General features: G+C 51.3%; 1 protein-coding gene across 2 annotated transcripts in view; it reads right to left on the bottom strand.

Moving 5' to 3' along the window:
* Positions 1–6743: 6743 nt before the first annotated feature.
* MROH6 (maestro heat like repeat family member 6) overlaps positions 6744–27215 on the bottom strand; it is a 38504-nt gene continuing 18032 nt past the window's right edge. The window contains exons 7-15 of one of the 2 annotated variants that reach the window (XM_025188952.3): positions 18707–18844; positions 18461–18575; positions 16704–16847; positions 15363–15542; positions 12503–12658; positions 10776–10895; positions 8851–8953; positions 7461–7526; positions 6744–7051 (exon numbers count right to left, since the gene is read on the bottom strand). In XM_025188952.3, the coding sequence (XP_025044737.3) occupies positions 6822–7051; positions 7461–7526; positions 8851–8953; positions 10776–10895; positions 12503–12658; positions 15363–15542; positions 16704–16847; positions 18461–18575; positions 18707–18844 (1252 nt within the window). In that variant the 3' untranslated portion in view covers positions 6744–6821. The remainder of the gene's footprint in view (positions 7052–7460; positions 7527–8850; positions 8954–10775; positions 10896–12502; positions 12659–15362; positions 15543–16703; positions 16848–18460; positions 18576–18706; positions 18845–27215) is intronic. The other variant, XM_089776139.1, reaches the window with a different exon arrangement.

Here is a 27215-nt window from a genome sequence, read left to right as displayed (position 1 = left end):
GGCTCTGATCTCGGCTGGGGACTCTCACATTACCATTATTTATTATTATTAGCATCTGAGTCAATAATATACTTGGTCCCCAGACTGAGAAAGGATCCCAGAAGAAGAACCTGACTTTCATTTACTACTAAAAAAAAGTTGCATCTGCTCTAAAAACTTTTGCTATACTTACTTGTAAAAAAAATTACTCCCAAGGGCAAATACACTTTAGAATTGTATTTTTGCTGATAACAGCAAGACTCAGGAGTACCTACCTGAGGCAGGGAGACGTCTCTTGGGTTATATGGAAAATAGAGAGGAAAATGTCAGTTATAGGAAAAGAAGCTGCAATGTAATCCTAAAGGAAGAGTTTCATTTCTCAAATAAGCATCACTTTTCTGTTATAAGTCCTACTTCTTGGCCTCATTCTTGTCTGGGTTTAGAGCCATCACTCTGCTGGGAACTGCAATGCACACAGACCTCTACAAATGAGTTTGGGAGGGAAACACTAGGAGGAAATGGGAGACCTAATTTAAAGCCATGTTAGTGATCTTCCTGTAATTCACAGCGACAACGATCATTTTTAGCAGTTCTTATAGGAGAAAGAAATCTCTAAGTCAAAGCCTTTGAGAGCTCTTCAGCTCTCATCAGCTAAAGCTGTGTCTAGACTACAAAGATCTATCAGAAAAAGATATGCATATTGCGAACCACAGTTTGCGTATCTTTGTTGCTTTTCTTCTGAAAAACACTTTTCTAACAATTGGCCCATCTATACTGAGCCAATTGTAGGGGGAAAAAAGCCTCTTTCGGAACATCCCTTCTTCCTTGTAAAACGAGGTTTACAGGGTTGCCGAAAAACGTGTCTGCTTTTCCGATTTTTTTTGTTGGAAAAGCAGGCGTGTTCCTTGGACCTCCGGTACCCCGGAAAAGCTCTGTAGTCTAGACGTACCATAAGAGAAGTTGGTAAGTCAGTACTGTGATGGCAGGTATCCAAAGAAGGACTTAAGGAAATAGTGGGAACTTAAAGTCACAACTCTGTGAGAGAACAAAACCTTGGATTTCACAGAGACAAATTTTGTCTTCTACACTTACAACTGATCCACAATATTTTTGTTGTTCACGGGTGCTTAACCTCCTCTCCCATAAAGGACAAAAGTTTTGCCTCTGTAAATGCAAGTGTGAAAACTGCTTTGTCAGCAGGAGCACTTTCCTGCCAACAAAGTAAAAGCCACTCTGCTAGAAGTATTTTGTTCACAAAAGCGTGGACAGTTTTCACACGCACTGACTTTGAGCTACAGGGCTGTGTAGACAAAGCATTGTCTCTAAAAGCCATGTAGTGTAGACATAGATAGCCACATTGATTTTCTGGCTCATTGAAACAATTTGTAACATGCCACACTGCCTGCTACTCTTACTGGCCTACTTCAAACCCTTTATGCATAACAGTCTGACCCCCAATGGCCCACTGCATTTCAGGTGACCACCTCCCACATGGTACCCCTTCTGCTTAACAATCTGTCCCAACCTGTTTTTAGCTCAGGCATTCTGCTTCCTTCTCCAGACAGGAAGAACTGTGTGCAGCTTAAAAGCTTGTACTTTTCACCTCATGTCTCGCATAGTAAGTAACTCATTGACATAAGCACTAAGGAATGTAAGCGGAACTAAGGAATTAGCCTATGTAAAACATGACACCCTGAAATTAGTGGGGTGTGGTTGTACAGATAAGGAAAAGGGGCTGAAACCATGATGCACATGCATAAAGTACAGTTGTCAATGTAACACACTATAAGAGTGTCATGGGGCAGCCGTGTTAGTCTGTAAGGGTATGTCTACACCGCAAAGTTATTTCGAATTAACAGCCATTATTCTGAAATAACTTTACCAGCATCTACACAGCCAAACCACTATTTTGAAATGAATTCAACATAGCAGAGTGCTTATTTCGAATTTGGTAAATCTCATTCCACGAGGAATAATGCCAAATTCAAAATAGCTAAATCGAAATAAGCGCTGTGTAGATGCTTATTTTGAAATATGGGGCCTCCAGCCCTTCCCAGGGTGCTCTGGTGGCTACTCTGGGCCAAACCAGGAAAACTCTTCTGCTCCCCCCCAGCCCCAGAGCCCTTAAAGGGGTAGACTCTGGCCACAGTGTCTGTGCCAGTTGCAAGCCTGCCAGCACAGAGCCAGCAATTGCTGCCCCTGGCCCAGCATGAGCCAGCAACCCACTGGCACCCAGCCCTCCACCGCTCCCCAGGAGCAGGCTGGCAGCTCCCAAGAGCCTGCCAGGGGCCGCAAAAGGCAGGCGCCTTCCTGGTCCAGTGAGGAGATCATGGACCTGATGGAGGTTTGGGGGGAGACCTCCAATGTCCATGATCTCCACACTAGATGCAGGAACGCGGTCGTCTACAGGCGGATGGCTGAAAGCCTGGCCACCAAAGGCCACATGCGCACCCAGGTGCTCATGGAGATAAAGGAGCTGTGGCAGGCGTATGCCAGGGCCACAGGGGGCAGCTCCCAAACAGGAGCTGACCCAGACCCCTGCCCCATTATGATGCCCTGGACCGCATCCTGGGGGGGAAGACGGTCTGTGCCCCCCAGGTGGTCATGAGCCCTGGGGCCGAGGGCCCTGACCAGGGCATGGAGGAGGAGGAGGAACCTGGAGGAAGCGTGGCACCCACCCTGGATGCCCGAGGCATCACAGCAGCCATGTCACTGGTGTCATCCGAGGCCAAGGAGGAGTCGACAGGTGAGTGCCATCACTGTCCCCTTATGCGGGGCGGAGGTGTGGGGGAGGGACTGTGCGTGTGTGCCTTGCTGACCACAGAGCACGCAGAAACCTGTGAATGTGCCATGCCACCCTGGGCATGTGGTCCCGGCTGGCTGCCACTCAGGGGCCCTGGCCTGTTACCCACATGCACGTATGTATGAAGGCACATGACATGCTCCTGACCCCGGGGAGGGACACTGCACGATGCCCTCCCTCCACAAGCCCCCTCTACGCAGAGGTAGGGCACATCTCCCCTCCCCCCCACTCCCACACTATATACAGCACAGGGGCCTGGGTGCAGTCCCGGGCCAGCTCACGCTCCCGGGGATAGCAGGACATGTCAAACATGGCCTGTGTGCAAGCACATTGGCTCTGATGGTGCGGAGACCTGCCGTCCTCGCCTTGCAGAGGGGGGCTGAGCTTCACCCACTGTGTCTCCAGGGATAACTGACCACTTCTCTTGTTCCTCTACAGCCGCAGCAGCTGCGAGTGCAGGGCGCACTACCCCGCCCAGGACATCCGCCCGCACCCGGGCCAGCAGGGTGAACCGGAACCAGGAGAAGTATCAGCGGCAGCACCTGGGGATCCTGCAAAGGTGCATCCTGGAACACTGGGTGCACAAAGACCTGCTGCTGTGGTGGGAGAGCTGGCAGGAGCTGCTTGCCTAGGGCCGTGCCATCTGAGACCACCTGCAGACCCTGGTGCAGAGATTGGTGCCTCCTGCCGCTCCAGGCCATGCTGCTGCCCCAGCTATCGCTCCTCCTTGAACTCCTGCTCCCCTTCCCGCCTCTTCCTATCCCCCTCCCCACCCACCCTACCCTCCATACTCGCTCCCCCCCAAGGACACCGAGGCCCCCGTACCCGCAGTGCTGGGAGACAGGTGGACCAGCAAGACCCCCAACCCTGAGCTTCTCCTCCCCCTTCCTCCCCTTGCCTCCCCCTTCCAGCTCCCTCCTCCCAGGTTTACCTCTCCCCTCTCCCGCCCTCATTCCCCTCCCCCCACCCCAGTTATGTTCAATAAAGAGAGTTTGTTTCTGGCAACACACATGTTTTTATTTTACATCAGGAAGGGGGGTTAGGGAGGGGAAAGTGGAAAGATGTGAGGGTGGAATAAGGCACAAGGCCCCAGTGGGGCATGCCAGGGAGACTTCACTCCTCCTCTGTCTGGAAGCTCTCCTGCAGGGCCTCCCAGATACCGACAGCCTCCCGATGGGCCTCCCGGCTGGCAGCCGTGCAGGGCTGCGCATACAGGCCAGCCAAGTGGTTAGCCTCTGCCATCCAACCTGGCAGGAAAGCCTCCTCCTTCCTTTCGCACAAATTGTGCAGCACACAGCACGCCGCCACCATGTGCGGAATATTATTCTTGGAGAGGTCCAGGCAGGTGAGGAGGCATTTAAATCAGGCCTTCAGCCAGCCGAAGACACCCTCTACCATGATGCAGGCCCTGCTGAGCCTGGCATTAAAGGCCTGCCGGGAGGGGTTGAGGTGTCCCGTGTAGGGCTTCATGAGCCAGGACTGTAGCGGGTAGGCCACATCCCCCACCAGGCACACAGGCATGTCCACGTCTCTGACCCTGATGTGGCAGTCGGGGAAGAAAGTCCCAGAGGAGTTGCGGTACACCCGTGCGTCGTGTACTTTGCCGGACCAGCCCACGTTAATGTCCAGGAAGCGGCCCCGGTGGTCAGACACAGCCTGCAGGATGACCGAGAAGTATCCCTTCTGGTTTATGTACAAGGAGGCCTGGTGGTCTGGGGCATGGATGGGGATGTGCGTCCCATCGATTGCTTTTCTCCCCCCCCCCCCCCCCACACACAGTTGGGGAAGCCCAGGGCGCCAAAGCCCTCGATGACTGTGTCTACATCAGTGAGGCGGATGACTCTGTGGAGCAGCACTCTATTGATGGCCTTGACCGCCTGCAGTGGGACACACAAAACTCCTTCCCCGCCACTGCTCCGCACCCCCTCCCCAGGAGCAACACCCCCTGCAATCCTGGCCACCACAGGTAGTCCGTAGTGCAGCTGGGACATAACAAACCCTCCCAGGGAGGGGACTTTTCCCTGGGGCAACCCATCCCCTCCTTACACCCACAGCAGCGCCAGGCTGCTCAGTTTGGCCCCCACATGGGCAATGTCAGATGACTTTTCTAGTTATTAATAAAAGACAATTTAGAACTTGTAAATACACCAGTTGGGCTTGTGGTCCCTCATGTGCCTCCAAAGCTGGTAATGCTCACCTGGCTAATCTCACTTCTATAGTTGTGTGATATCACAGATCTCGAACCCAGGCCTGGGCATCCCTAGACAGTTGCTTCCACCCAATGTCTACTGAAGGTCAATGTGCTGAGAAAGTACTAAGGGTCCGACTATCACCCCACCCAACGCACCACCCACAGACACTCAGACTAGAGGATCACCCGGCTCCATCAATCCATCCAGCTATGCTATTTAAGCCAGTAGGAGGAACAGGAAGTTTGTGTGAGTGACAAAGTGGTTTCCTGTTATAATGGTACCGTACCCTGCTAGTGCCTGCCTTCTGCAACCAAGCCTGTTCTTGATTCTGGCTTGTCTCCTGCCTCACCCGTTTTTGCTCCTGTTGCAACCATGCTCCTGCTTTATACTTCGTCTTTGCCTCTTCTCCTGCCCTTACTTCTCACCTCCAATCCTCAGTGACTAGTCCCGGCACTGAGCCGGGCCTTCATCTTATGACTCCGGCTTGACCCTTGGCAGCTAACATCAGCTCTGGTCCTCAACTTCCATTCTTGATTCTGACTCCAGCTTGACCTCCGGCTCTGGTAACTGGCAGTTGACTCTGGTGCTGACCCTCAGCTTTGTTCCACAACTGGGATCCTGCTTCACCCTCTAGACCTTGCTGCTGCTCTGACTACTGGGCCGGACACCTACATCCTGCTCCATAACAATTTGTTTAGGAGGCTGAACTTTTAACTCAGGTGACTGGTTTTATATGAGCTCACAATCAACAATCAACATCTCAACCCAGAAATTAGCCTACAATGCTCTGCTAAGGGGAAAAGGTCTCCCAGGAATCCTGGGAAGAGCATGCCTGCAAGTGGGAATGCCTCTCTAGCCAAAACTTCTCTCCTTGAGCTTGTGAAGCAAATGGGATCCGAACAGCCCAGGGCTGGACTAAGCCTTCCTATTAGTCCAGGCCCAACAAGATCCCTTTTAAAACTGAATCAAAATACTTCTTTATTCATGCTGTGCATGGCCTTCTCCATTTCACAGTGCTCCTGTAAACAAAAACGATGCTCAGTTGAGCAGAACCAAGGGCTTTATAAGCAGTAACATCTGAACTCTAGCTAACACCCATCCTGGGTGAAGAGTATATTGGCACTGTCTCCTGCCTGCCATCTCCCCCAAGTATTCTCACTGACCTACAGGGGCACGGAATTCTTCAGGTTAACCACACACGGCATCACAATTTATTTTCCTTTATCAAGAGCAGCTTTCTGCCTGGAGGTGAGATCTGTGTTTACCTCTCAGGAGCTCTGCTAGGCTGTGTCTAGACTGGCATGATTTTGCGCAAAATCTTGCCACTTGTCTGCACTGGCCGTGAGTATTTGCGCAAGAACACTGACTTTGTAATGTACAAAATCAGTGGTTCTTGTGCAAATACTCTGACGCTCTCGCTCAGGGATAAGCCCTCTTGCGCAAGTATTCTTGCACAAGAGGGCCAGTGTAGACAGGCAACATTAATTTCTTGCGCAAGAAAGCCTGATGGCTAAAATGGCCATTGGAGCTTTCTTGTGCAAGAGAACGTCTACACTTGCACGGATGCTTTTGCACAAAAGCAAATCTTTTGTGCAAAGGCGCATGCCAGTATAGACGCTCTCTTGCGCAAATACCTTTAAAGGAAAAAATTTTCCGTTAAAAGTATTTGCGCAAAATCATGCCAGTCTAGACGCAGCCCTAGTGTTTTCTAATGCTGGAGGAGCAAGTTCCTCTTCAGAGAGCATGGGATTTCTCCCCTTCTTTGTGTGCTTTCCAATGCAGACCCAGAGGCATGGAAGATGCTAGTTAGGAGTTTCTTGCTTTATTCTTACTCCCCTTGAATGAACTCATACCATCTTGGAATCGTGGCATTCCAGCCACCTCTTCCTTTTAAAGGGGCTGTCCTCATACAGAGGTTTCTCTCTCTTCTGGTTGGTCATGCAGCAGAATAGCCTCCTCAGTGAGAACAGGACGCTTGTCACAGCCAGATTCTCAGAGACTTGCTTCACTTGCTGGATAGAGACAGAAGCAACACTGCAGACTGAGGGCTCAGGGTCAAGCAGCGAATCACTGAGAGCTGAAAAAAGGAGCAGGTCAGACTCTGACCTGTGATCACCCGTTAAAATACACAAATACACAGAGACCATGAACTTAGGTACACACATACGCTGTCCGTGTGATCAGAAACAGCTGTGCCACACTAGAGGAATACAGTATCAATGTGCACATTTAATGTAAGGTCATAAGAACAGCCAGACTGGGTCAGGCCAAGGCCAGAGGGAATGAATAGACAGAACAGGGGATCATCCAGTGATCCATCCCCTGTCATCCATTGCCAGCCTCTGACAGTTTGTTACCCAAACATCCAGAACACGTCTTTGTTAAAACCACACCCTGAAATAGTCCTGCACAGTCACATAACCGGTTATATGTGCACACCCAGGCATATTCATTTGCTTGGTTTAAAGGCCAGGATCCTCACTTACCTCTGAGCAGTGAGACTATATCTCCTTGACTCATGCGGCTGCCATCCATGTGATGGACAATGAACCCTAGAGAAATGGTTCACGTAATTAGCCTCTAACTTCTCCTTACAACCTCTAATGGGAACGTCTACTGTTTAGGCCTATCCCCAAATTAAGGTGCTTTCACGACATCTAGCAGATCATTAGAGTTGCTCAGAAGCTCCTAGGAGACCAACCTCTGGAGCATGCCCGAAGGGTTGATTTGCAAAGCAAAGTATATCTACTAGAAGTAGGCAACTGGGGACACCCTGGCCAATAGCTGGTCAAATTAAAAAATGATTTTTCCTTCTCTTGCATTGGTGAATGTCAGAGGATCTCATTCTGTGATCACTCACACTTTGCTAGGGGAAAAACTATCAGAAAGCAAACTGTGGCTCAAATAATGGCCACAAATGACTTTCCATTTGTATCCTAGGGTATGTCTACACTACCACCCTAGTTCGAACTAGGGTGGTAATGTAGTCAACCGGAGTTGCAAATGAAGCCCAGGATTTGAATTTCCCGGGCTTCATTTGCATGTTGCCGGGCGCTGCCATTTTTAAATGTCTGCTAGTTCGGACTCCGTGCCCCGCGGCTACGCGCAGCACGAACTAGGTAGTTCGGATTAGTCTTCCTATTCCGAACTACCTGTACTCCTCGTGGAACGTCGAACTAGCGGACATTTAAAAATGGTGGCGCCTGGCAACATGCAAATGAAGCCCGGGAAATTCAAATCCTGGGCTTCATTTGCAACTCCGGTTGACTACATTACCACCCTAGTTCGAACTAGGGTGGTAGTGTAGACATACCCCTAGATTGTAACTTCTTGAATTCTTTCATTGGCCTATCTACCGCCTCCAAGGCAGGTGGATTACCTATGCCAGTGGGAGAGCCCTCCCATGATCGGTATAGGCCCTGTCTCTTCTGACATTCTACAGTGAACTAGTTTCGCCTCTGTAGCATTTATGCGTTGATATGCCAAAAGTTCCAGTTGTGTTCATTTGGTAAATTATAGCCTGAATAGTATATATATTCAATTGTAACAGAGTTTGCACAATCAGTCACCCCACAATTAGTGGTTAAAGCTGTTTGTACAGACACTGGAGAATCTCACAATGTGGTCAACAAGCAAAAGAGCAAAATGTACCTAGCTGTGAATTATTAACTCAGCTCTAGTGTTTGCACTGCTCTAGAGCCATTAGAGGAGTAGTGTAATGTGGGGGTTAGAGGGATTCTGATGAGAGCATGGGGCATTAAAGGGCTATAATTTGTTTCCTGTACATACCCCATCCGAGAGTCAGGGAAGTTCAGAAAAAGGCTTTGATAGAACTTGCTTGCAAAGGTAAAATATGTGGTTTGGGATTTTTTTCACCTGTGAACATACTGGCTGCCCTCCTCACAGGAGCCTGCTCACTCTTCAGATAGTGCCGGCTCTGGGACAGGAATTCATGGACTCTCCCTGAGCACCGCCGAACCTAAGGAGGAACGAACATACCCCTCTGATTATCCAAGAGAGTTTGGCAGGAAGTAGAAGAAAGAGAAATACTGTATCTGGATCCACAAGGGGAGGAAGACATAAGAGAAGACACAGAAAACTGGATCCTAGTGGATGTGATCTACCTTGACTTTAGCAAAGCTTTTGATACGCTCTCCCACAGCATTCTTGCCAGCAAGTTAAGGATGCATGGATTGGATAAATGGGCTGTAAGGTGGATAGAAAGCTGGCTAGATTGTCAGGCCCAATGGGTAGCGATCAATGGCTTGATGTCTGGTTAGCAGTCAGTTTCAAGCAGAGTGCCCCAAGGATCTGTTCTAGGGCCGGCTTTGTTCAACGTCTTTATTAATGACCTGGATGAGGGGATGGGTTGCACCCTCAGCAAGTTTGCAGATGACACTAATCTAGGGGGAGAGGTAAATACATTGGAGGGCAGAGATCGGGTCCCGAGTGACCTAGACAGATTAGAGGATTGGGCCAAAAGAAATCTGATCAGGTTCAACAAGGACAAGTTCAGAGTCCTGCACTTGGGACAGAAGAATTCCAGGCATTATTACAGGCTGGGGACCGACTGGCTAAGTAGAAGTTGAGCAGAAAAGGACCTGGGGATTACAGTGGGTAAGAAGCTGGAGATGAGTCAACAGGGTGCCCTTGCAGCCAAGAAGGCTAATGGCATATTAGGGTGCATTAGAAGGAGCATTTCCAACACATCTAGAGAAGTGATTATCCCCTTTATTCGGCACTAGTGAGGCCACATCTGGAGTATTGCGTCCAATTCTTGGGCCCTAACTACAGAAAGGGTGTGGATGCATTGGAGAGGGACAAGTGGACGGCAACCAAAATGATGAGGGAGCTGGAGCACATGACCTATGAGGAGAGGCTGAGGGATTTGGGCTCGTTTAGTCTGCAGAAGAGAAGAGCGAGGGGGGATTGATAGCAGCCTTCAGCTTCCTGAAGGGAGGTTCCAAAGAGGATGGAGAGAGGCTGTTCGCAGTAGTGACAGATGGCAGAACAAGGAGCAATGGTCTCAAGTTACAGTGGGGGAGGTTTAGGTTGGATATTAGGAAAAACTATTTTCCTAGGAGGTGGTGGAATCTCCATCCGTAGAAGTTTTTAAGTCCCAGCTTGACAAAGCCCTGGCTGGGTTGATATAGTTGAGGTTGGTCCTGCTTTGGGCAGGGGGCCAGACTCGATGACTCCTGAGGTCTCTTCCAGCCTTAGGATTCTATGACTCCAGTAGGCTAACAGACTGATCAGACTTTAGTGCCAGCCAGCTAGAAGCAGACACGTGTCCCAAAGGCAGCAGTGGAAGATCTCTCAGCTGAGCTATTTAAAACTAGTGTGGGTGGCCAGAGCCCTTCCTCCCTTGTCAGGAGAAGGGGGTGGGTTCTGTTTCTAATGTCTGGGATTCTGCTGCGAGCAATTGCTACCAGGGAGCTTTCCAACAGAGAAAAGCACCACTGCCACCCTCTGAAAGGCCTGCGTGCTCCAAGGCCTTCTGCGCGGTGCAGAGCCTGTCTTTCTGTTCCCATGGCACTGACCCCGGCGCCCCTCCCTCTGCCTGTGCCTATGCACGTTGCTCAACGTGTCTCTTCTAGGCAAGGATTCAAAGCTTTCCCGTGACGGTTCGCCAAGGTGATCTCAGGTGGCGGCAGCAGGGCGCAGGCAGGAGGGTCTCTCAGCCTGCCAAGTGAGATCTCAGGGGAGATGCAAGTCGTTTTAAATATGGTGCCACGTGTTAGATAACGTGTCCCCTGCCGCCAACTCACCCAGTTCTAAAGAACAGCCCAGTGTTCACTTACCAGGTGCCTGCAAACATTGCACAGGGCCTGCTGATTGTCATAATGGGCCATGGTGAATATCTCCTCCAGCAATTTCCATCCCATGAAGTCATTACATCGTGCCAAAGTCCACTCGCAGCTCTGCATGGGAAAGGGGAGAGAGGGCAATCAGGAAGGAGGCTCTTGATACTGTCTAGTAGCTGCTGAAAGTTAATAAAGACAATTTACCCTAAGTCAGAGAGGGGAGGAAAGGGTTAATGGCCTCCTCCTGGGGCCATGTAGTGTCTCTGTTCCTATCCCACTGCGAGAGTCAGGGCCTGAGGGCCCTACAGTCTTTGGTTGACAGCTGTTTGCAGATGCATTCATGCAAGTGAGGTGCGTAGGCTATAATTTACCTATAGGGGGGGATAGTTCAGTGGTTTGCCCATTGGCCTCATAAACCCAGTAGTGTGAGCCCAATTCCTAAGGGGCCCATTTAGGGATCAGGGGCAAATCTGCCAGGGATGGTAGTTGGTCCATCCACAAAGGTAGATTCAATGACTTCTCAAGGTCCCTTCCAGCCCTATGAGATAGGGTTTATAGGGTATGTCTATGTTGCATTCTTCCTTTGAAAGAGGAATACAGACAATTGCAAATGAAGTGTGGATTTGATTTTCCTGCACTTCATTTGCATAATTGCAGCCAGCCGCTTTTCCAAAATACCATATTTATTTCGAGAAAAAAAACAGTCCACACAGGGTTATTTAAAAAATAAACCCTTCCTTCAAAATACCCGTAAACCTCATTTTAAAAGGAGTAAGGGTTATTTCAAAGGAAGGTATCAGAAGGGTAGCTGTGTTAGTCTGAATCTGCAAAAGCGGCGAAGCACCTTATAGGCTAACTGAAGTGTTGGAGAATAAGCTTTCGTGGGCAAAGACCCACAACATGCATCTGACGAAGACTCCTCACCGCCTTTTCAAAGGAAGGGTTTCTTTTCAAAATAACCCCATTTTTTTTCAAAATACAGTATTTCAGAAAAGCAGCCAGCCACAATTATGCAAATTAAGCATGGAAAATGCAAATCCACAGTTCATTTGCAATTTCATTTGTCTGCGTTTGCATTGCTCTCTTGAAGGAGGAATGCAATGTAGACATACCCATAGAGTTTTGCAGTTGCAGACGGATGCACAAGCATGTTTTGAGAGGTGCAGTTGTAGATGTCACCCAGCAATGTGGCCTTAATGTCCCTGGCTTCCTGCTAATGGCTCCTGACTGGAACTGATTCGTCAAATGGGCTAAAAGGATACAAGCAGTGGCCAAGAAGCACAACATTTTTACCTTTGGCTATGTGTACGCAGCAGCATTATTTCAGAATAACTGGCATTATTCCGAAATAACAAAGAGCGCATCTACGCAGCAAGCCGTTATTTCGAAGTAATGGCAAGCTGGAGGACTTCCTACTCCAACTCCTGTAACCCTCATTTCATATAAGGAGTAAGGGAAGCCGAAGGAAGAGTGTTTTCCTTTGGCTTCCTGCTGTGTAGACATCGCCAAAAGCCGAATTAAGCTACATCGACATCAGCTACGTAGTTGCGTAGCTTAATTCGACTTTTGCCCGCAGTGTAGACGTGCCCTTTGGGTCATGTGAATAGGAATAGGGTGTAAAGCAGAAAAGATTGTGCTTTGGGAAATGGATCTAGAGAGGAATCTGGAAGAAAGGCCCATCAACTGTCATTTCTTAGGCTAGAAGAAATGATGCTCAGTCTTACCTCGGCCACCTTCTGGTCCTGCTCGTACAGATGGAGCAGCAAGGGCACAAAGCTGCCAAGGACTTGCTCCTGCATGGTGGATTTAGACTTTAGGTTCAGACCACTTAAGAGGTTTCCAAAGAGGCCAATGGCAGAGGAGCGCACCTTGTCTCTGTCCTGCGAGGAATACACAAAGAAAGGTTTAATGGAAACTGCAAACTCAGGCCTTGTCTACACTATACAGCGTTTAGCGACTCAGCCATGTCAACACTTTTGTTGGCAAAGTGCTGAAGAAACTTCTACCCCCATGAGCAGCATTTGCTTTGGTGTCCGGAAAGCACTATTTCCAGCAGCCCTTGCCATGGCAAAGCTTTTGTCGTTCAATGGGTGGGGGCTTTACTTCCTTGCACAAGGACCAGTGTAGACAAATCCTCAGACTGAGGCATTATCACTGTGCACAGCCTGCCTATGGAGAAAGAAGTGTTCTTTGTCCAATAGGGTGGCTTGTAGAAATGGCAATTCCTTCACACTACACCTTTATATGTGGATGATGAAGGTTCTCTGCTTTAACTGTCAGGTGTCTTTATACAAGAAGCGCACACCCTGCTAACACCATGTCATTGGAACGCAATGGCAGCGTCTGTGCTGTGCCCTGCTCAAGTGTTGGAGACTTGTGCAGTGGCACAGAAGGTCTGGGGGTCTAACTCAGCAGTTACTTTCGTTGCTGTTGCCTCTGGGGAGCTAATATCTGCGTCCCCAGATTACAGCGTGTGTGAATCACAACCCTACAACTCAATCTCAACTTCATATGCACTAGAGACAGACATATTTAGGCAGAACGGTGGGTTTCAACAGCTCACAATCTTTCCCCTGATGCCTACATGGCCTATTTTCTATACAAGATCACAACTGAATACACATGAGAAATATGGGAGTTTCAGGCCATTCCCCCAGGAGAGTAAGTATCACATCCCTGTTGTCCGGGGAGACCCTGTCTGGGGAGCCATATGTCTGATGGAGACTACAGCCTATAAACTGGCTGATGTCTGGATTTGCCGAGCATTCATTGCCATCTGTAATGAGGGAGGCCTGCTTTGCTGTGAGGAAAGGATGAGCTCAGAGAGCAGTGTCAGTTCTGTGGTGTTGTGAGCTGCAGATCACGGCTGTAGCAGAGACTATCCCTTTGACTAATAGAGGACATCAGAATCTGCCCTACAAATGACTTATTTACAGGCTTTTCTGTGGGGTTGCTCACTAGTTGTGAGCCCCTCACAAGCAATAATGAACAAGCAGAGCCGGGCTTAGGGGCAGGCAAGCCGGGCGGTTGCCCGGGGCCGCCATTTTCAAGGGGCCGCCAACAGAGCCAGTCTTAGGGGTGGGCTGTGACCGCATTTCATCCCAAAATCCTTCCCCCAGGTTTCCCTGGGTTTTTTTGTTTGTTTGTTTTTGTTTTTTCTTGACAAATTTTTCCCGGCAGTTTTTTTTGTTTGCTTGTTTTTTGCTTGACAAATTTTTGTCCGGCATTTTTTTTAAACCATCTGGCAACCCGTACATTTGGGACCCGTGCTGTTCAATATCTTCATCAATGATGTAGATATTGGGATAGAGAGTACGCTTATTAAGTTTGCAGATGATACCAAACTGGGTGGGGTTGCAACTTCTTTGGAGGATAGGGACATAATTCAAAATGACCTTAGCAAGTTAGAGAAATGGTCAGAGGTAAACAGGATGAGGTTTAATAAAGAGAAATGCAAAGTGCTCCACTTAGGAAGGAACAATCAGTTCCATACATACAAGATGGGAAGTGACTGTCTAGGAAGGAGCATGGCGGAAAGGGATCTAGGGGTCATAGTGGACCACAAGTTGAATATGAGTCAACAGTGTGATGCTGTTGCAAAAAAAGCAAATATGATTCTAGGTTGTATCAACAGGTGTGTTGTAAGCAAAACTCGTGAAGTCATTCTGCCGCTCTACTCTGCACTAGTTAGGCCTCAGCTGGAGTACTGTGTCCAGTTCTGGGCGCCACATTTCAAGAAAGATGTGGAGAAATGGGAAAGGGTACAGAGAAGAGCGACAAGAATGATTAAAGTTCTAGAGAACATGACCTATGAAGCAAGGCTTCATGAATTGTGTTTGTTTAGTTTGGAAAAAAGAAGATTAAGGGGGGACATGATAGCGGTTTTCAAATATCTAAAAGGGTGTCACAAGGAGGAAGGAGAAAATTTGTTCCTCTTGGTTTCTGAGGACAGGACAAGGAGTAATGGGCTTAAAGTGCAGCAGGGGAGGTTTAGATTGGACATTAGGAAAAAATTCCTAACTGTCAGGGTGGTCAAATATTGGAATAAATTGCCAAGGGAAGTGGTGGAATCTCCCTCTCTGGAGATATTTAAGAACAGATTAGATAGACATCTGTCAGGGATGGTGTAGACGGAGCTTGGTCCTGCCTTGAGGGCGGGGGGCTGGACTCGATGACCTCTTGAGGTCCCTTCCAGTCCTATTATTCTATGATTCTATAACCCTATGGGCGAGCCAGGTGGTTGCCCTGGGCTGCCAATTGGTTAGGACTGGCCCTGTGAATAAGGCCTCGCAGTACCCTGGGAGGTGAGGGAATATCAGTGACCCCATTTTACAGATGGGTAACTGACTAGATATTGCTCTATTGAGCTTGGCTGTGACTGGACATGCACTTTACCCATCTGCACTGCTACTTAATACAAGCCCAGCAGGATTCACTGAATGAAACCTCTGCTCAGGATAGGGGAAAGCAGGAGGACCCCAGCATGGAAAGGTCCTCTCCCCACAGGGGTACTTCTTTTCCCTGGAAGCACTAACTAGCTCCTCCTCCACACACAAAGGAGCCGCTGTTTTCCTGTTGCCTTACATCATCCAGGAAGGGCCGAAGCGTCTTGGCAATCTGCACGCTGATGGAGCCGATGTTCACCCTGCCCTTGTGGTGCCTGAGCACACTTCCCAGAGCGGCGATGGTCTCCCCAACAAGCCTCTCGTGTGTCTCGTTCAACCCCCCCAGCAGGGCGGGAAGGAGAGCCTGGAGCTGTTTCGCCTGCAGAAAAGAAACTCATCAGCAGAGATGAAATGCTGCCCCGTGCCAGCTAGTCAGTGCACAACGTCACCAGCTGACTGAAGAGAGGGAGCTCAGAGCACGACTCTCCCAGGATTCAGAGACTCACTTTCTTTCAGCTGGGCGCAGGACAGCGTTCCCGCTAAGCACCCCCCAACAGAATGAATTGTGTTATGTACAGGTGTATGGAGGTGATGTGCGACACCTCGCCTTCACATTGGTGCACAACAATTCATGTAGTGGAGGGGCCAGGGGTTCATAGTGTGGGAGGGGACTCAGGCATGGGGCAGAGGGTTGGGGTGCAGGAGTATGAGGACTCTGGGATGGAGCCAAGAATGAGGGGCTTAGGATTGGAGTGCAAGGGGGTAAGGTTTCTGGCTGGGGTACCAGCTATGGGGTGGGGCTGGGCTTAGGAATGGTTTAGAGTGAAGGAGGGTGCTTCAGGGCTATTGCAAGGAGAGAGGATACCCCCAGTTCTCTCTCCTCACAGCAGCACCTAGGTGGGCAGGGAACAGTATGCCTCCCCACCATGGCAGCTCCAGGGCTGGGCCGCCCACACTGTGGCAAGATTAAGGCCAGGGCCAGGCCGCCCCAGGATCAGGATTGGGCATCCCAGGCTGCTCCAGGATCAGGGTCAGGCTGCTACCAGGCCACCTCGGCCATGGCAGAGGTGGGGTCGGGCTGCACGGGCAGCTCCGGCTGCGGAAGGATCAGGGCCGGGGCTGGGGCAAGGCTACCCTGGCAGAATCAGGGCCATCCTACGGTTCTGTTTTACTACCACAGACCTAGGGTTTGCTTTGGTGCCGTCAGCACCTGCTACACATTTCAGCTGTGTTCGCTACAGGCTTGTTTTGGTATCGCTGGAGTCGGTTTTATACCTGAAAATAATGATAATTCACCATTCGTTGACCATTGTCACCTCTGTGCCTAAGGCAGCGTGGTCTTCTAGATAATAGGCCTGGAGCAAGTCAGGATTCCTGGGTTCTGGTTTGAGCTGCCCAACTGTCTTGCTTGGGCAAACCCCTTACGTGTGTTTTCAAAAGTAGCCTCCAGTTTTGGGGGCCTAGTTGCAGGCGTGTAAGGCCTGATATTCCGAGGTGCTGCGTGTCTGCAGCTTCCACAGAACATTCCCCTTGCTGTTACCTTCTGTGGGTGAAGTGCCATGTTTCCAAGCCCGTGCAGACTCAGCCAGCGGACAGTGGGTCTCGGATCCGTCCGCCACTCTTCCAGCCTACCCAGAATACTTCGTTTTGGCAATAGCTTGGTCACGGATTGGCTACGGAGAAGCTAAAATCACAGCAGTGAGTCCATTACAAGCAGAAAACAGAGCTGTGTTCTTTGGATGAATGTCAGAGGCAACATTCCCTGCATTCTGCTATAAATTCTCCTAGAAGTTGTAGAGTTTAAGGCCAGAAGACACCACCCAATTATCTCATTGGCTCTTATATCACAACCCACCAACACCTGCCCACTGAAACGTTAGATGAAGGAATACAGCTCCCAGCCCACTCCTGTGTGAAAACAGTTCACTCCTCGCCCACACGTCATGAGGTGTGAATAGCCCTTTCTCAGAACTGTCCCCCACAAGTGGGATTGATCTGCAAGTTAAAAATAAAAATCCAGTGAAGTACCAATGGATGTCAGGGGTTTAGATGAAGGGCCACTGGGCTCAGGCAGCCCCAAAGACCTGGGGAAAGACAAGTTACCGCATTAGTGAGAGAGCCCCGAGAAAAATTCCCTTGGTGACCTCATTCTCTCTCTAATTCCCTGATGGTTTAACCCATCCAAAACTAGTGCTTCTGTATCCAGAAATAGGATCTCTGTGATAGGGCAGCTGCCCCTCACTGGCAAAAGTGGGGTTAAAATCAGCCCTAGGGAGGCAGTGACAGAGAGAGGCGTCCATATGCTCTCTAGCTGACGGGTGCTTGATCTTCCTCTCCACATTGCCCCATTCCACCCCTTTCGTCAAACCCCCAACCCCACTTCTTTCCACCCCTGCTCTGCTTCCACCCACCCCTTTCCCCAAACCCCTGCCGCACCCCACCTCACCCTGCCTCAGCTCCACCTCCACCCCACCTCATTCCACCCTTTTCCCCAAGTCCCCGTCCCCATGCCCCCTCCCGCAAGCTCGCCACATCCCTGCTCCTTCCCCCTCCCTCCCGGAGCATCCCAAATGTCACAAACCAACTGTTTTGCAGTAGGCGGGAGGCGCTGGGAGGGAGGAGGAGAATTTGGGGGGGAGAGCTCGGCTTCCTGGAATTTTTCCCCGTGGCACAGAGTCAGCGCCTATGATGCTAGAGAGAGCCAACTGAAAGAGGCTGAGAGGAGCAGCCAGTCATGGCCCCGCAGGCTCATCTGAGAAGGGCTGCAGGGCAGCACAGAGCTCAGAAGGGAGAAGACCAGGCTCTTAGCAGGGGAAGGGACGCCAGCCCTTTGGACAGAGCAATGCTGTAAGCAAGGATTGGGGGAGCTAGAGAGAGCACCTGCCTGGCTGCTAGGGCTTGCAGACGGAGGGTAAGTGCAGTTGCCACTGAGAGAGTGGCTGGACGGAGATTGCAGGTCTCCGGAAAGAGGAAACACCGAAGCGTGGCACAGTCAGAGGGCAGTGCCCTAAAGAGGACGCCGCCACAGTCCTTGGAGTGACGTGGGTCCTAGAAGGAAAATGACGGTGCTGAGGCATCGCCCGAGGAGGGCGCCCTGGCGAGTTAAGCTAATTCCTTTGACAGCCAGGCCAGCAGGCCCACCCCGTCCCAATCTCTCATCATGCCTCTCCCACCATAATCAGATAAGAGGACAGGCAAGTTGCTGATGCAAAGTCCCCATTCAACAGTGACCTACTGACGTCTGGAAATAAACCCTCTCCCGAAGCCTAGCCAGGCATGTCGACTAACACGTCTTACCCCCGTGAAGAAAGCCACGGCTGTCAAAGTTTTCTCTTCATCCTCCGTACGGAGATTTGGGATGGAATTGGCAAGAAGACCAGAGAGATGGTGGCTTGCATGGGTAACCATGGCTCTGTGATATAAATCAGACACTCATTACTGGCGGAATATACAGCCACGAAGCAGTCTGCAACAGATGGCAGCCTGATCATGAATCAGCACTGCCCAGGGTAACCAGAGGAACTTGAAGCTTTTGTTGCCTACCTAGCCAAGAGAAGGACCCCTTCCAGGTAACCCTCAGCACTTGAGAGAAGGTCCCAGCCTCCCACTTTCTCCATCCACGGCAACACTATTTCGTTCCTATCTCGGATCAGCATAGCCTTCAGCGCGTCTACTGCACAGCTGCATTGAAAACAAGACTAGGATTACAGAAATAGAGCAATCCCTCTCGGTTCCTGTATATAGACACCGGGGTATGTCTACACTACAAAATTAGTTTGAACTAACAGACGTTAGTTCGAACTAACTTTCATAGGCGCTACACTAGCACTCCGTTAGTTTGAATTTAATTCAAACTAACGGAGCGCTTAGTTGGAACTAGGTAATCCTCATTCCACGAGGATTAAGCCTAGTTCGAATTTACTAGTTCGAATTAAGGGGTGTGTAGCCCCTTAATTCGAACTAGTGGGAGGCTTGCCCTCCCCAGGTTTCCCTGGTGGCCACTCTGGCCAACACCAGGGAAACTCGTCTGCCCCCCTCCCGGCCCCGGAACCCTTAAAGGGCCACGGGTTGGCTACACAGTTTGTGCCAGTTGCAAGGCTGCCAGCACCTGTGCCAGCACACCCAGCAGCTGACACCCCATGAGCCAGCCACCTGATGCCACCTAGCCCTCCCCCTCTTCCTGGGACCAGCCTGGCGGCTCCCAGGAGCCTGCCCGAGGCCACAAGAGGCGGGCGCCCGCGTGGTCTAGTGCAGAGATCGTGGACCTCATTGAGGTTTGGGGGGAAGCCTCCAATGTCCACGATCTCCGCACTAGCCACAGGAACGCGGCAGTCTACGGCCGCATGGCTGCCAGCCTGGCCACCAGGGGCCACCAGTGCAGCTGGGAGCAGGTGCGCTGGAAAATCAAGGACCTGCGGCAGTCCTACTCCCGGGCCTGCCTGCCAGGGGCCGACCCGGAGGCGTGCCCCCACTTCCAGGCTCTGGTCCGCCTCCTTGGGGCTCATGCCATCCCTGCCCCCCGGGACGTGATAGACCCCGGGGCAGAGGGACCGCTCCCAGAGACGGAGGAGGAGGAGGAGGGCTCCGAGAGCCGGCAGCCTGCCCAGGACCCGGGACCCCCGAGGCACCCCACAGAGCCGCTCGCCTGTGTCATCCGAGGCCAGGGAGGCATCCACATGTGAGTACCATCGTGTTCCCCTTATGTGTACGGGGGGCTGGGGCGAGAGGGAGCCCAGGGACCGTGCGCCTGGGCCTTGCCCACCACGGAGCAGCAGCTGGGGATCCTGCAGGGGCCCTGGCCTTGCAGAGGGGAGCTGGGTTTCACACACCTGGGCCCCTGGGGTAATTGACCGCTGTTCTTGTTTCACCACAGCCGCAGCACCTGGGACTGCAGGGCGCACCACTCCGCTTGCAGCAGCCGCCCGCGCCCGGGCCAGCAGGACAGCCAGGAACCAGGAGGAGTACCAGAGGCGGCACCTCCGGTTCCTTGAGCAACAGCTCCGTCTCCAGGACCACTGGGTCCAGGAGGACCTGAGGCTGCGCCGGAGGAGCTTGGAGGCACTGGAGGAGCAGGGCCGTGCCCTGCGAGGCCACCTCTAGAGCCTGCTCGACCGCTTCCCAATTCCTCCTGCTCCGGCTCCTGCTCCCCCTGTTCCCCCTCCTGCTCCCCCACAACCATTCCCCACCAACGCCCCCGGACCCGCAGTGTTGCGAGACAGGAGAGGCAGCCGGACCCCCACCCCTGAGATTTCCTTTCCCTTCCTCCCTTCCCTCCCCTTTCAGCTCCCTCGTCCCAGGTTTCCCCCTCCCCTTTCCCACCCTCCTTCCTCCCTCCCCCCCACCCCAGTTATGTTAAATAAAAAGACGTTTTTGTTTGAAAAACAGGTGTCTTTATTTGACAGTAGGTAGGGAGGGGAAAGCGGAAGGTGGTAGGGTGGAAGAAGGCCCCAGTGGGGCATGCAGGGAGAGGTCAGTCCTCCTCCTCCACCAGGAAGCTCTCCCACAGGGCTTCCCGGATCCGGACAGCCCCCCGCTGGGCTTCCCGGACGGCGGCGGTGCGGGGCTGACCGTAGTGGCCAGCCATGCGGTCAGCCTCAGCCATCCAGGCTGGCAGGAAAGCCTCCCCCTTTCTCTCACATAAATTGTGGAGCACACAACATGCTGCCACCACGGGAGGGATGTTGTGCTCGGCCAGGTCCAGACGGGTGAGGAGGCATCGAAAGCGGGCTTTCAGTCGCCCGAAGGCCCCCTCCACCACGATGCGGGCCCTGGTCAGCCTGGCATTGAAGGCCTGGCGGGAGGGATTGAGGTGCCCAGTGTAGGGCTTCATCAGCCACGGCTGCAGTGGGTAGGCGGCATCCCCCACCAGGCACACGGGCATGTCCACGTCCCCGACCCTGATGTGGCGGTCGGGGAAGAAGGTCCCATCCTGCAGCCGCTGGCACAGAGAGGAGTTGCGGTACACCCGGGCGTCGTGTGCTTTGCCGGACCAGCCCACATTAATGTCCGTGAACTGGCCCCGGTGGTCACACACGGCCTGCAGGATCACGGAGAAGTACCCCTTGCGGTTCACGTAACGGGACGCCTGGGGTTCCGGGGCACGGATGGGGATGTGCGTCCCGTCGATGGCCCCCCCGCAGTTGGGGAAGCCGAGGGCACCGAATCCCCGGATGACGGCGTCCCGGTCGGCGAGGCGGACCACCCTGCGGAGCAGCACCTGGTTGATGGCCTTGACCACCTGCGGAGAGATACACAGCAAAGTGCCAATCAGTGGGGCGCCCAGGTGGCTGGGAGCATTCGTGCCCTGGCAGTGCCCCGCGCCCCACTCCCGGAAGCAACCCCCCTGGCGGCGTGTAGTACGGCCGGGACAGACCGACTCCTCTGGTGCGGGGCGCTTTCACCTCCTCCCTCCCCCCCTTTGTCCGTGGGGCGGCCCATCCCCTCCTTGCAGCCCTCCTTCCCCCCCCCCGGCTCGGTGGCCGATGAGTGCCATACCTGCATGAGCACCGCTCCGACGGTGGATCTCCCCATGCCGAACTGGTTCCCGACGGATCGGTAGCTGTCCGGCGTGGAGAGCTTCCAGAGGGCGATGGCCACCCGCTTCTGGAGGGGGATGGCGGGCCTCATGAGAGTGTCCCTTCTGCGCAGAGCAGGGGCGAGCCACTCGCAGAGCTCCAGGAAGGTGTCCCTCCTCATCCTGAAGTTCTGGGTCCACTGTCGGTCTTCCCAGTGCTCCAGGACGATGCGGTCCCACCAGTCGCTGCTGATGTCCAGACGCCAGATGCGGCGGGGCACGCCGGTGCCGGGGCACCGCCACGGCTCCTCCACAGCCCCCAGGGCAGCCAGGCAGAGAGGCAGGGGGCTGACGTGCACGAAGTGGTGCCAGGCAGCCTCGAGCCATTGCTGGCAGGCTTGCAGCAGCAAGTCCAGAAAGTGCACCAGAAGGTGCAGGGCGAGCTGTGGCTCCATGTTGCCACCTGCGGCGGCGGCCCCGAAGGGAAGCACCGACACAGACGGGCACAGAGACCAACGCTTTGCTGTCCCTCGGCGAGGTTGGCAAGCAAGCAGGAAAAGCTAAGAACCGGCTGTCTGGGGGGGTTCCTTTAAGCACGAGCCTCAGATAGTCTCAGACAGCAGCCACACAAAGCAACTACTGACCTGATGCCCTGCCAGAACCGGTTTCAGCCGCCCTTAAATGCGCCCCTGCGTCCAATCAGTGTGGACGCGCTAGTTCGAATTAGCAAAATGCTAATTCGAACTAGTTTTTAGTTCTAGATGCGTTAGTTCGAATTAGCTTAGTTCGAATTAACTAATTCGAACTAAGTTAGTTCGAATTAGCGCTGTAGTGTAGACATACCCCAAGAGACATAGGGCCAGAGTTGCACCAGGAATTATTTTGACCCATTTGACACTCTGATGGATAACTGGACCTCAATCCTTTCTCCACTCTACTGCACAGACTCTCTTATCATCTCATGGGTGGGCTGACAGGCTAGATGTAAGACATCAACACCCTTCAGGCATGGTATGCATAGCAGCAGGGGCACTGCTTTCCCTGTGGAGGGAGATCACCGGACAAGTTTGTCACAGATGTAACAAACCCCGGGGAATGTGGGATTGCTTTCTAGCTTGAGACATTTTAAATTAGTCTGCAGAACCGACTGCAAGGAATAATCCTGCCCTGGCCACAATAGATATCTTACGTGTGACGTAGTAGCTCCTATCCATCTGATTTCTATCCACATGGGTGTGCGTATGGATGGAACGTATGGTTATTAAATGCCTCCCCTCTGTCTAAGGCCCTCCCCATAGTTCCTGGGAACTTTCTGTGGGGTAATAGTCTCTGAGCTGGTTTCACTGGGCTCTCTGCTTCGGTACTTAGTTCTGCTCTCCCCTGGGACCAGACTATCAAATATGGTAATGGGATGGGAAATCAAAAGGTCGCTAACAACACAGTTGGTAACTGGCTATAAACCAAGAGGATGTAAATGAGAGCTTAAAAAAGGGTGAGGGCGGGCTGGGACTACAGGATAAACTTCTCTGTGCAGAGAGAGATTAATGTCTCTTCTTCCCTCCCCCCGTAGTTAGGGAATCTGCACTTGGGAAGATCGCAGGATCTAATGCATCCCAGAATAATGTTTGTTTTTTACAAAAGTGTTACCTTACTGAGTCATACCTGGTTTGTGATCCACTATAATCCCCAGATACTTTTCTGTAGTGCTCCTTCCTAGGTAGATATTTCCCATTTTGTATTTGTGTAGTTGATCATTTCTTCCTAAGCATAATACTTCTCATTTGTCTTTATTGAATTTCACCCCATTTATTTCAGCCTATTTCTCCAGTTTGTCGAAATAATTTTGAATTCAAGGTCTGTCCTCCAAAGTGCTTGCAATCCCTCCCAGCTTGGTTTTGTTCACAAACTTTGAAGTGTACATCCTCTGCCATTATCCCAATCATTTATGAAGATATTGAATAGATCCCAAGATAAATTGCTGCAGGACCGCACTTGATATATCCTTCCAGTTTGACAGTGAGCCATTGATAACTACGCAGAGTATCCGAGAGGTGGCCATGTTAGTCTTTGTATTTGAAAAAAAAATCCAAGAAGTCCCGTGGCACCTAAAAGACTAACGGAGGGTATGTCTATACTACAAAGTTAGTTCGAACTAACGGACGTTAGTTCGAACTAACTTTCATAGGCGCTACACTAGCGCTCCGTTAGTTTGAATTTAATTCGAACTAACGGAGCGCTTAGTTCGAACTAGGTAATCCTCATTCCACGAGGATTAAGCCTAGTTCGAACTAGCTAGTTTGAATTAAGGGGTGTGTAGCCTCTTAATTCGAACTAGTGGGAGGCTAGCCCTCCCCAGCTTTCCCTGGTGGCCACTCTGGCCACCACCAGGGAAACTCTACTGCCCCCCTCCCGGCCCCGGACCCCTTAAAGGGGCACGGGCTGGCTACGGTGCCCGTGCCAGGTGCAAGCCTGCCAGCACCCAGCCAGCAGACCCTGCACCTGGCACGGATCGAGCCAGCCACCCGATGCCCCGCAGCCCTCCCCCTCTTCCCGGGACCAGGCTGGCGGCTCCCGGGAGCTTGCCCGGGACCGCAAGAGGCAGGCACCCGCCTGGGCTAGTGCGGACATCGTGGACCTTGTCCACGATCTCCGCACTAGGCACAGGAAAGTGGCCGGCTTGGGCAGGATAGCTGCCAGCCTGGCCACCCAGGAGCAGGTGTGCAAGAGAATCAAGGGGGTCCACTGAGACCCCCGACCCTGAGCCCTGAGCTTACAATGGCCGTCCTGGGTCAGACCAAAGGTCCATCTAGCCCAGTAGCCTGTCTGCCGACAGCGTCCAACCCTAGGGACCCTGGAGGGGATGGACCGAAGACAGTGACCAAGCCATTTGTCTCGTGCCATCCCTCTCCAGCCTTCCACAAACCTTGGGCAGGGACACCACTCCTACCCCCTGGCTAATACCACTCCATGGACCCAACCTCCATGACTTGATCTCACTTCCCTTTAAACTCTGTTCCAGTTCTAGCCTTCACAGCCTCCTGCAGCAAGGAGTTCCACAGGTTGACTCTTTGCTTTGTGAAGAACAACTTTCTGTTACTACTTTGAAGCCTGCTACCCATTCCTTTCCTTTGGTGTCCTCTAGTCCTTCTATTATGGGAACTAATGAAGAACTTTTCTGTATGCACCCCTCTCCACCCCACTCGTGCTTTTATAGACCTCTATCATATCCCCCCTCCATCTCCTCTTTTCCGAGCTGAAAAGTCCCAGTCTCTTTAGCCTCTCTTCATCTGGGACCTGTTCCCAACCCCTGATCATGTTAGTTGCCCTCCCCTCTCCCAGCCTCTCTCTTCTCCTCTCCCACCTCCTTTTCCCAGTCTCCCCCAGTTTTGTTCAATAAAGACAGATTCCATTTTGGAAGACACGTTATCTTTATTTTGTACATCAAGAAGAGGGGCTAGGGAAGGGTAAGTGGAAGGAGGTGAGGTAGGAAAGGGGTACGAGCCCCCGATGGGGAGGACTGGGCTGGCTCTGCGGGCTTCTGGGGGTGGAAGCTCTCCTGCAGCCCCCCAATTGCCTCCTCTCCCCAGATGGCAGCCTGTGGCAAGTGCAGCCGGGCTGATGGCCGAGTGCTGTGATGTGCCCAGTGTGGGCACTCTGGGCACTCCAAGCCAGGACTGCTTTGCAAGCGGGGCACCCCTGAGAACTGTCTGTCCGGGATGGGGGTCGGGACCCTTTAAGCACTGCCCTCGGCTAGCCTGAGACAGCATCTCCACGCTCTAAGTCCTCCTCTGATGCCCTGCCGGCACTGCTTCCGGCCATCCTTAACCCCGCTTCAGGGTCCACTTAATGTGGATGCGCTAGTTCAAATTAGCAAAACGCTAATTCGAACTAGTTTTTAGTTCTAGATGCATTAGTTTGAATTAGCTTAGTTCGAATTAACTAATTCGAACTAAGTTAGTTCGAATTAACGTTGTAGTGTAGACATACCCAGATTTAGTAGGGCATAAACTTTCATGGGTAAAAACCACTTCATCAGATGAACTAGAGTGGAAATTACAGAGGCAGGGATATATACATGTTACTTATCTAGTGTATCGCCAGTGTTAATGAGGCCAATTCAGTCAGGTGGATATGGTTCACTCACAGCAGCTGATAAGAAGTTGTGAATACCAGGAGAGGGGAAATTGCCTTTGTAGTGAGATAACCAATCTAAATCTTTATTCAGTCCTAACTGGATTGTATGGAATTTGCAAATCTAGCCCAGTATCCTGTCCTCTGACAGTGTCCAATGCCAAGTACCCCAGAGGGAATGAACAGACCAGGTAATCATCAAGTGATCCATCTCCTGTCGTCCATTCCCAGCTTCTGGCAAACAGAGGCTAGGGATGCCATCCTTGCCTATCCTGATTAATAGCCATTGATGGACCTACCCTCCATTAATTTATTAATTTATCTAGCTCTTTTTTTGAACCCTGTTATAGTCTTAGCCTTTACAACATACTCTAGCAGGGAGTTCCACAGGTTGACTGTGAGTTGTATTAAGAAATACTTCCTTTTTGTTTGTTTTAAACCTGCTACCTATTATTTTCATTTAGTGAACCTTAGTTCTTGTGTTCTTGGAAGGAGTAAATAACTTTTTTTTATTCACTTTCTCTACACTAGTTATGATTTTATAGCCCTGTATAATATCATCCCTTAGTCATCTATTTTCCAATCTGAAAAGTCCCAGTCTTATTAATCTCTTCTCATATGAACATAAGAAAGGACATACTGGGTCAGACCAAAGGTCCATATAGCCCAGTATCCTGTCTTCTGACAGTGGAAAATGCCTGATGCTCCAGAGGGAGTGAACAGAACAGGGAATCATCAAATGATCCCTCTTCTGTCATCTATTTCCAGACAAAGAGAGGTTAGGGACATCATTCCTACCCACCCTGGATAATAGCCAGTGATGGACCTACCCTCCATGAATTTATCTAGTTCTTTTTTGAACCCTATTCAAGTCCTGATCTTCACAACATCCTCTGGCAAGGAGTCCCACAGGTTGACGGTGCGCTGTGTGAAGAAAAACTTCCTTGTGTTTGTTTGCTACCTATTTATTTCATTTGGTGACCCCTATTTCTTGTGTTATGGCAGTTGTTCCATACCTCTGATAATTTTGTTGCCCTTTTCTGACTTTTTCCAATGCCAAGATATCTTTCTTGAGATGAGGCAACCACATCTGCAGACACAGTATACAAGATGTGGGCGTACCATGGATTTATATAGAGACAATTATTATTCTCTGTCCCTTTCGTAATGATTCAGAACATTCTGTTTGCTTTTTTTGACTGCGGCTGCACATTGAGTGGATGTTTTCAGAGAACTATCCACAATGACTCCAAGATCTCTCTCTCGAGTGGCAGCAGCTAATTTAGTTCCCATCATTTTATACATATAGTTGGGATTACGATCTTCAATTGTGAAGACCTTAGGAGACTGTCACAGCTAGCAAGTAGAGGAGAGTTCCTGTCTCCTGTGAGGATTATATACCTGCCC

This window comes from Pelodiscus sinensis, chromosome 2 (assembly GCF_052426305.1).
Source record: "Pelodiscus sinensis isolate ZL-2025 chromosome 2, ASM5242630v1, whole genome shotgun sequence".
In the NCBI taxonomy this organism is placed as follows: domain Eukaryota; kingdom Metazoa; phylum Chordata; order Testudines; family Trionychidae; genus Pelodiscus; species Pelodiscus sinensis.
The sequence above is the reverse complement of the archived record's forward strand: the minus strand, read 5'-3'. Positions and strand labels throughout refer to the sequence as shown.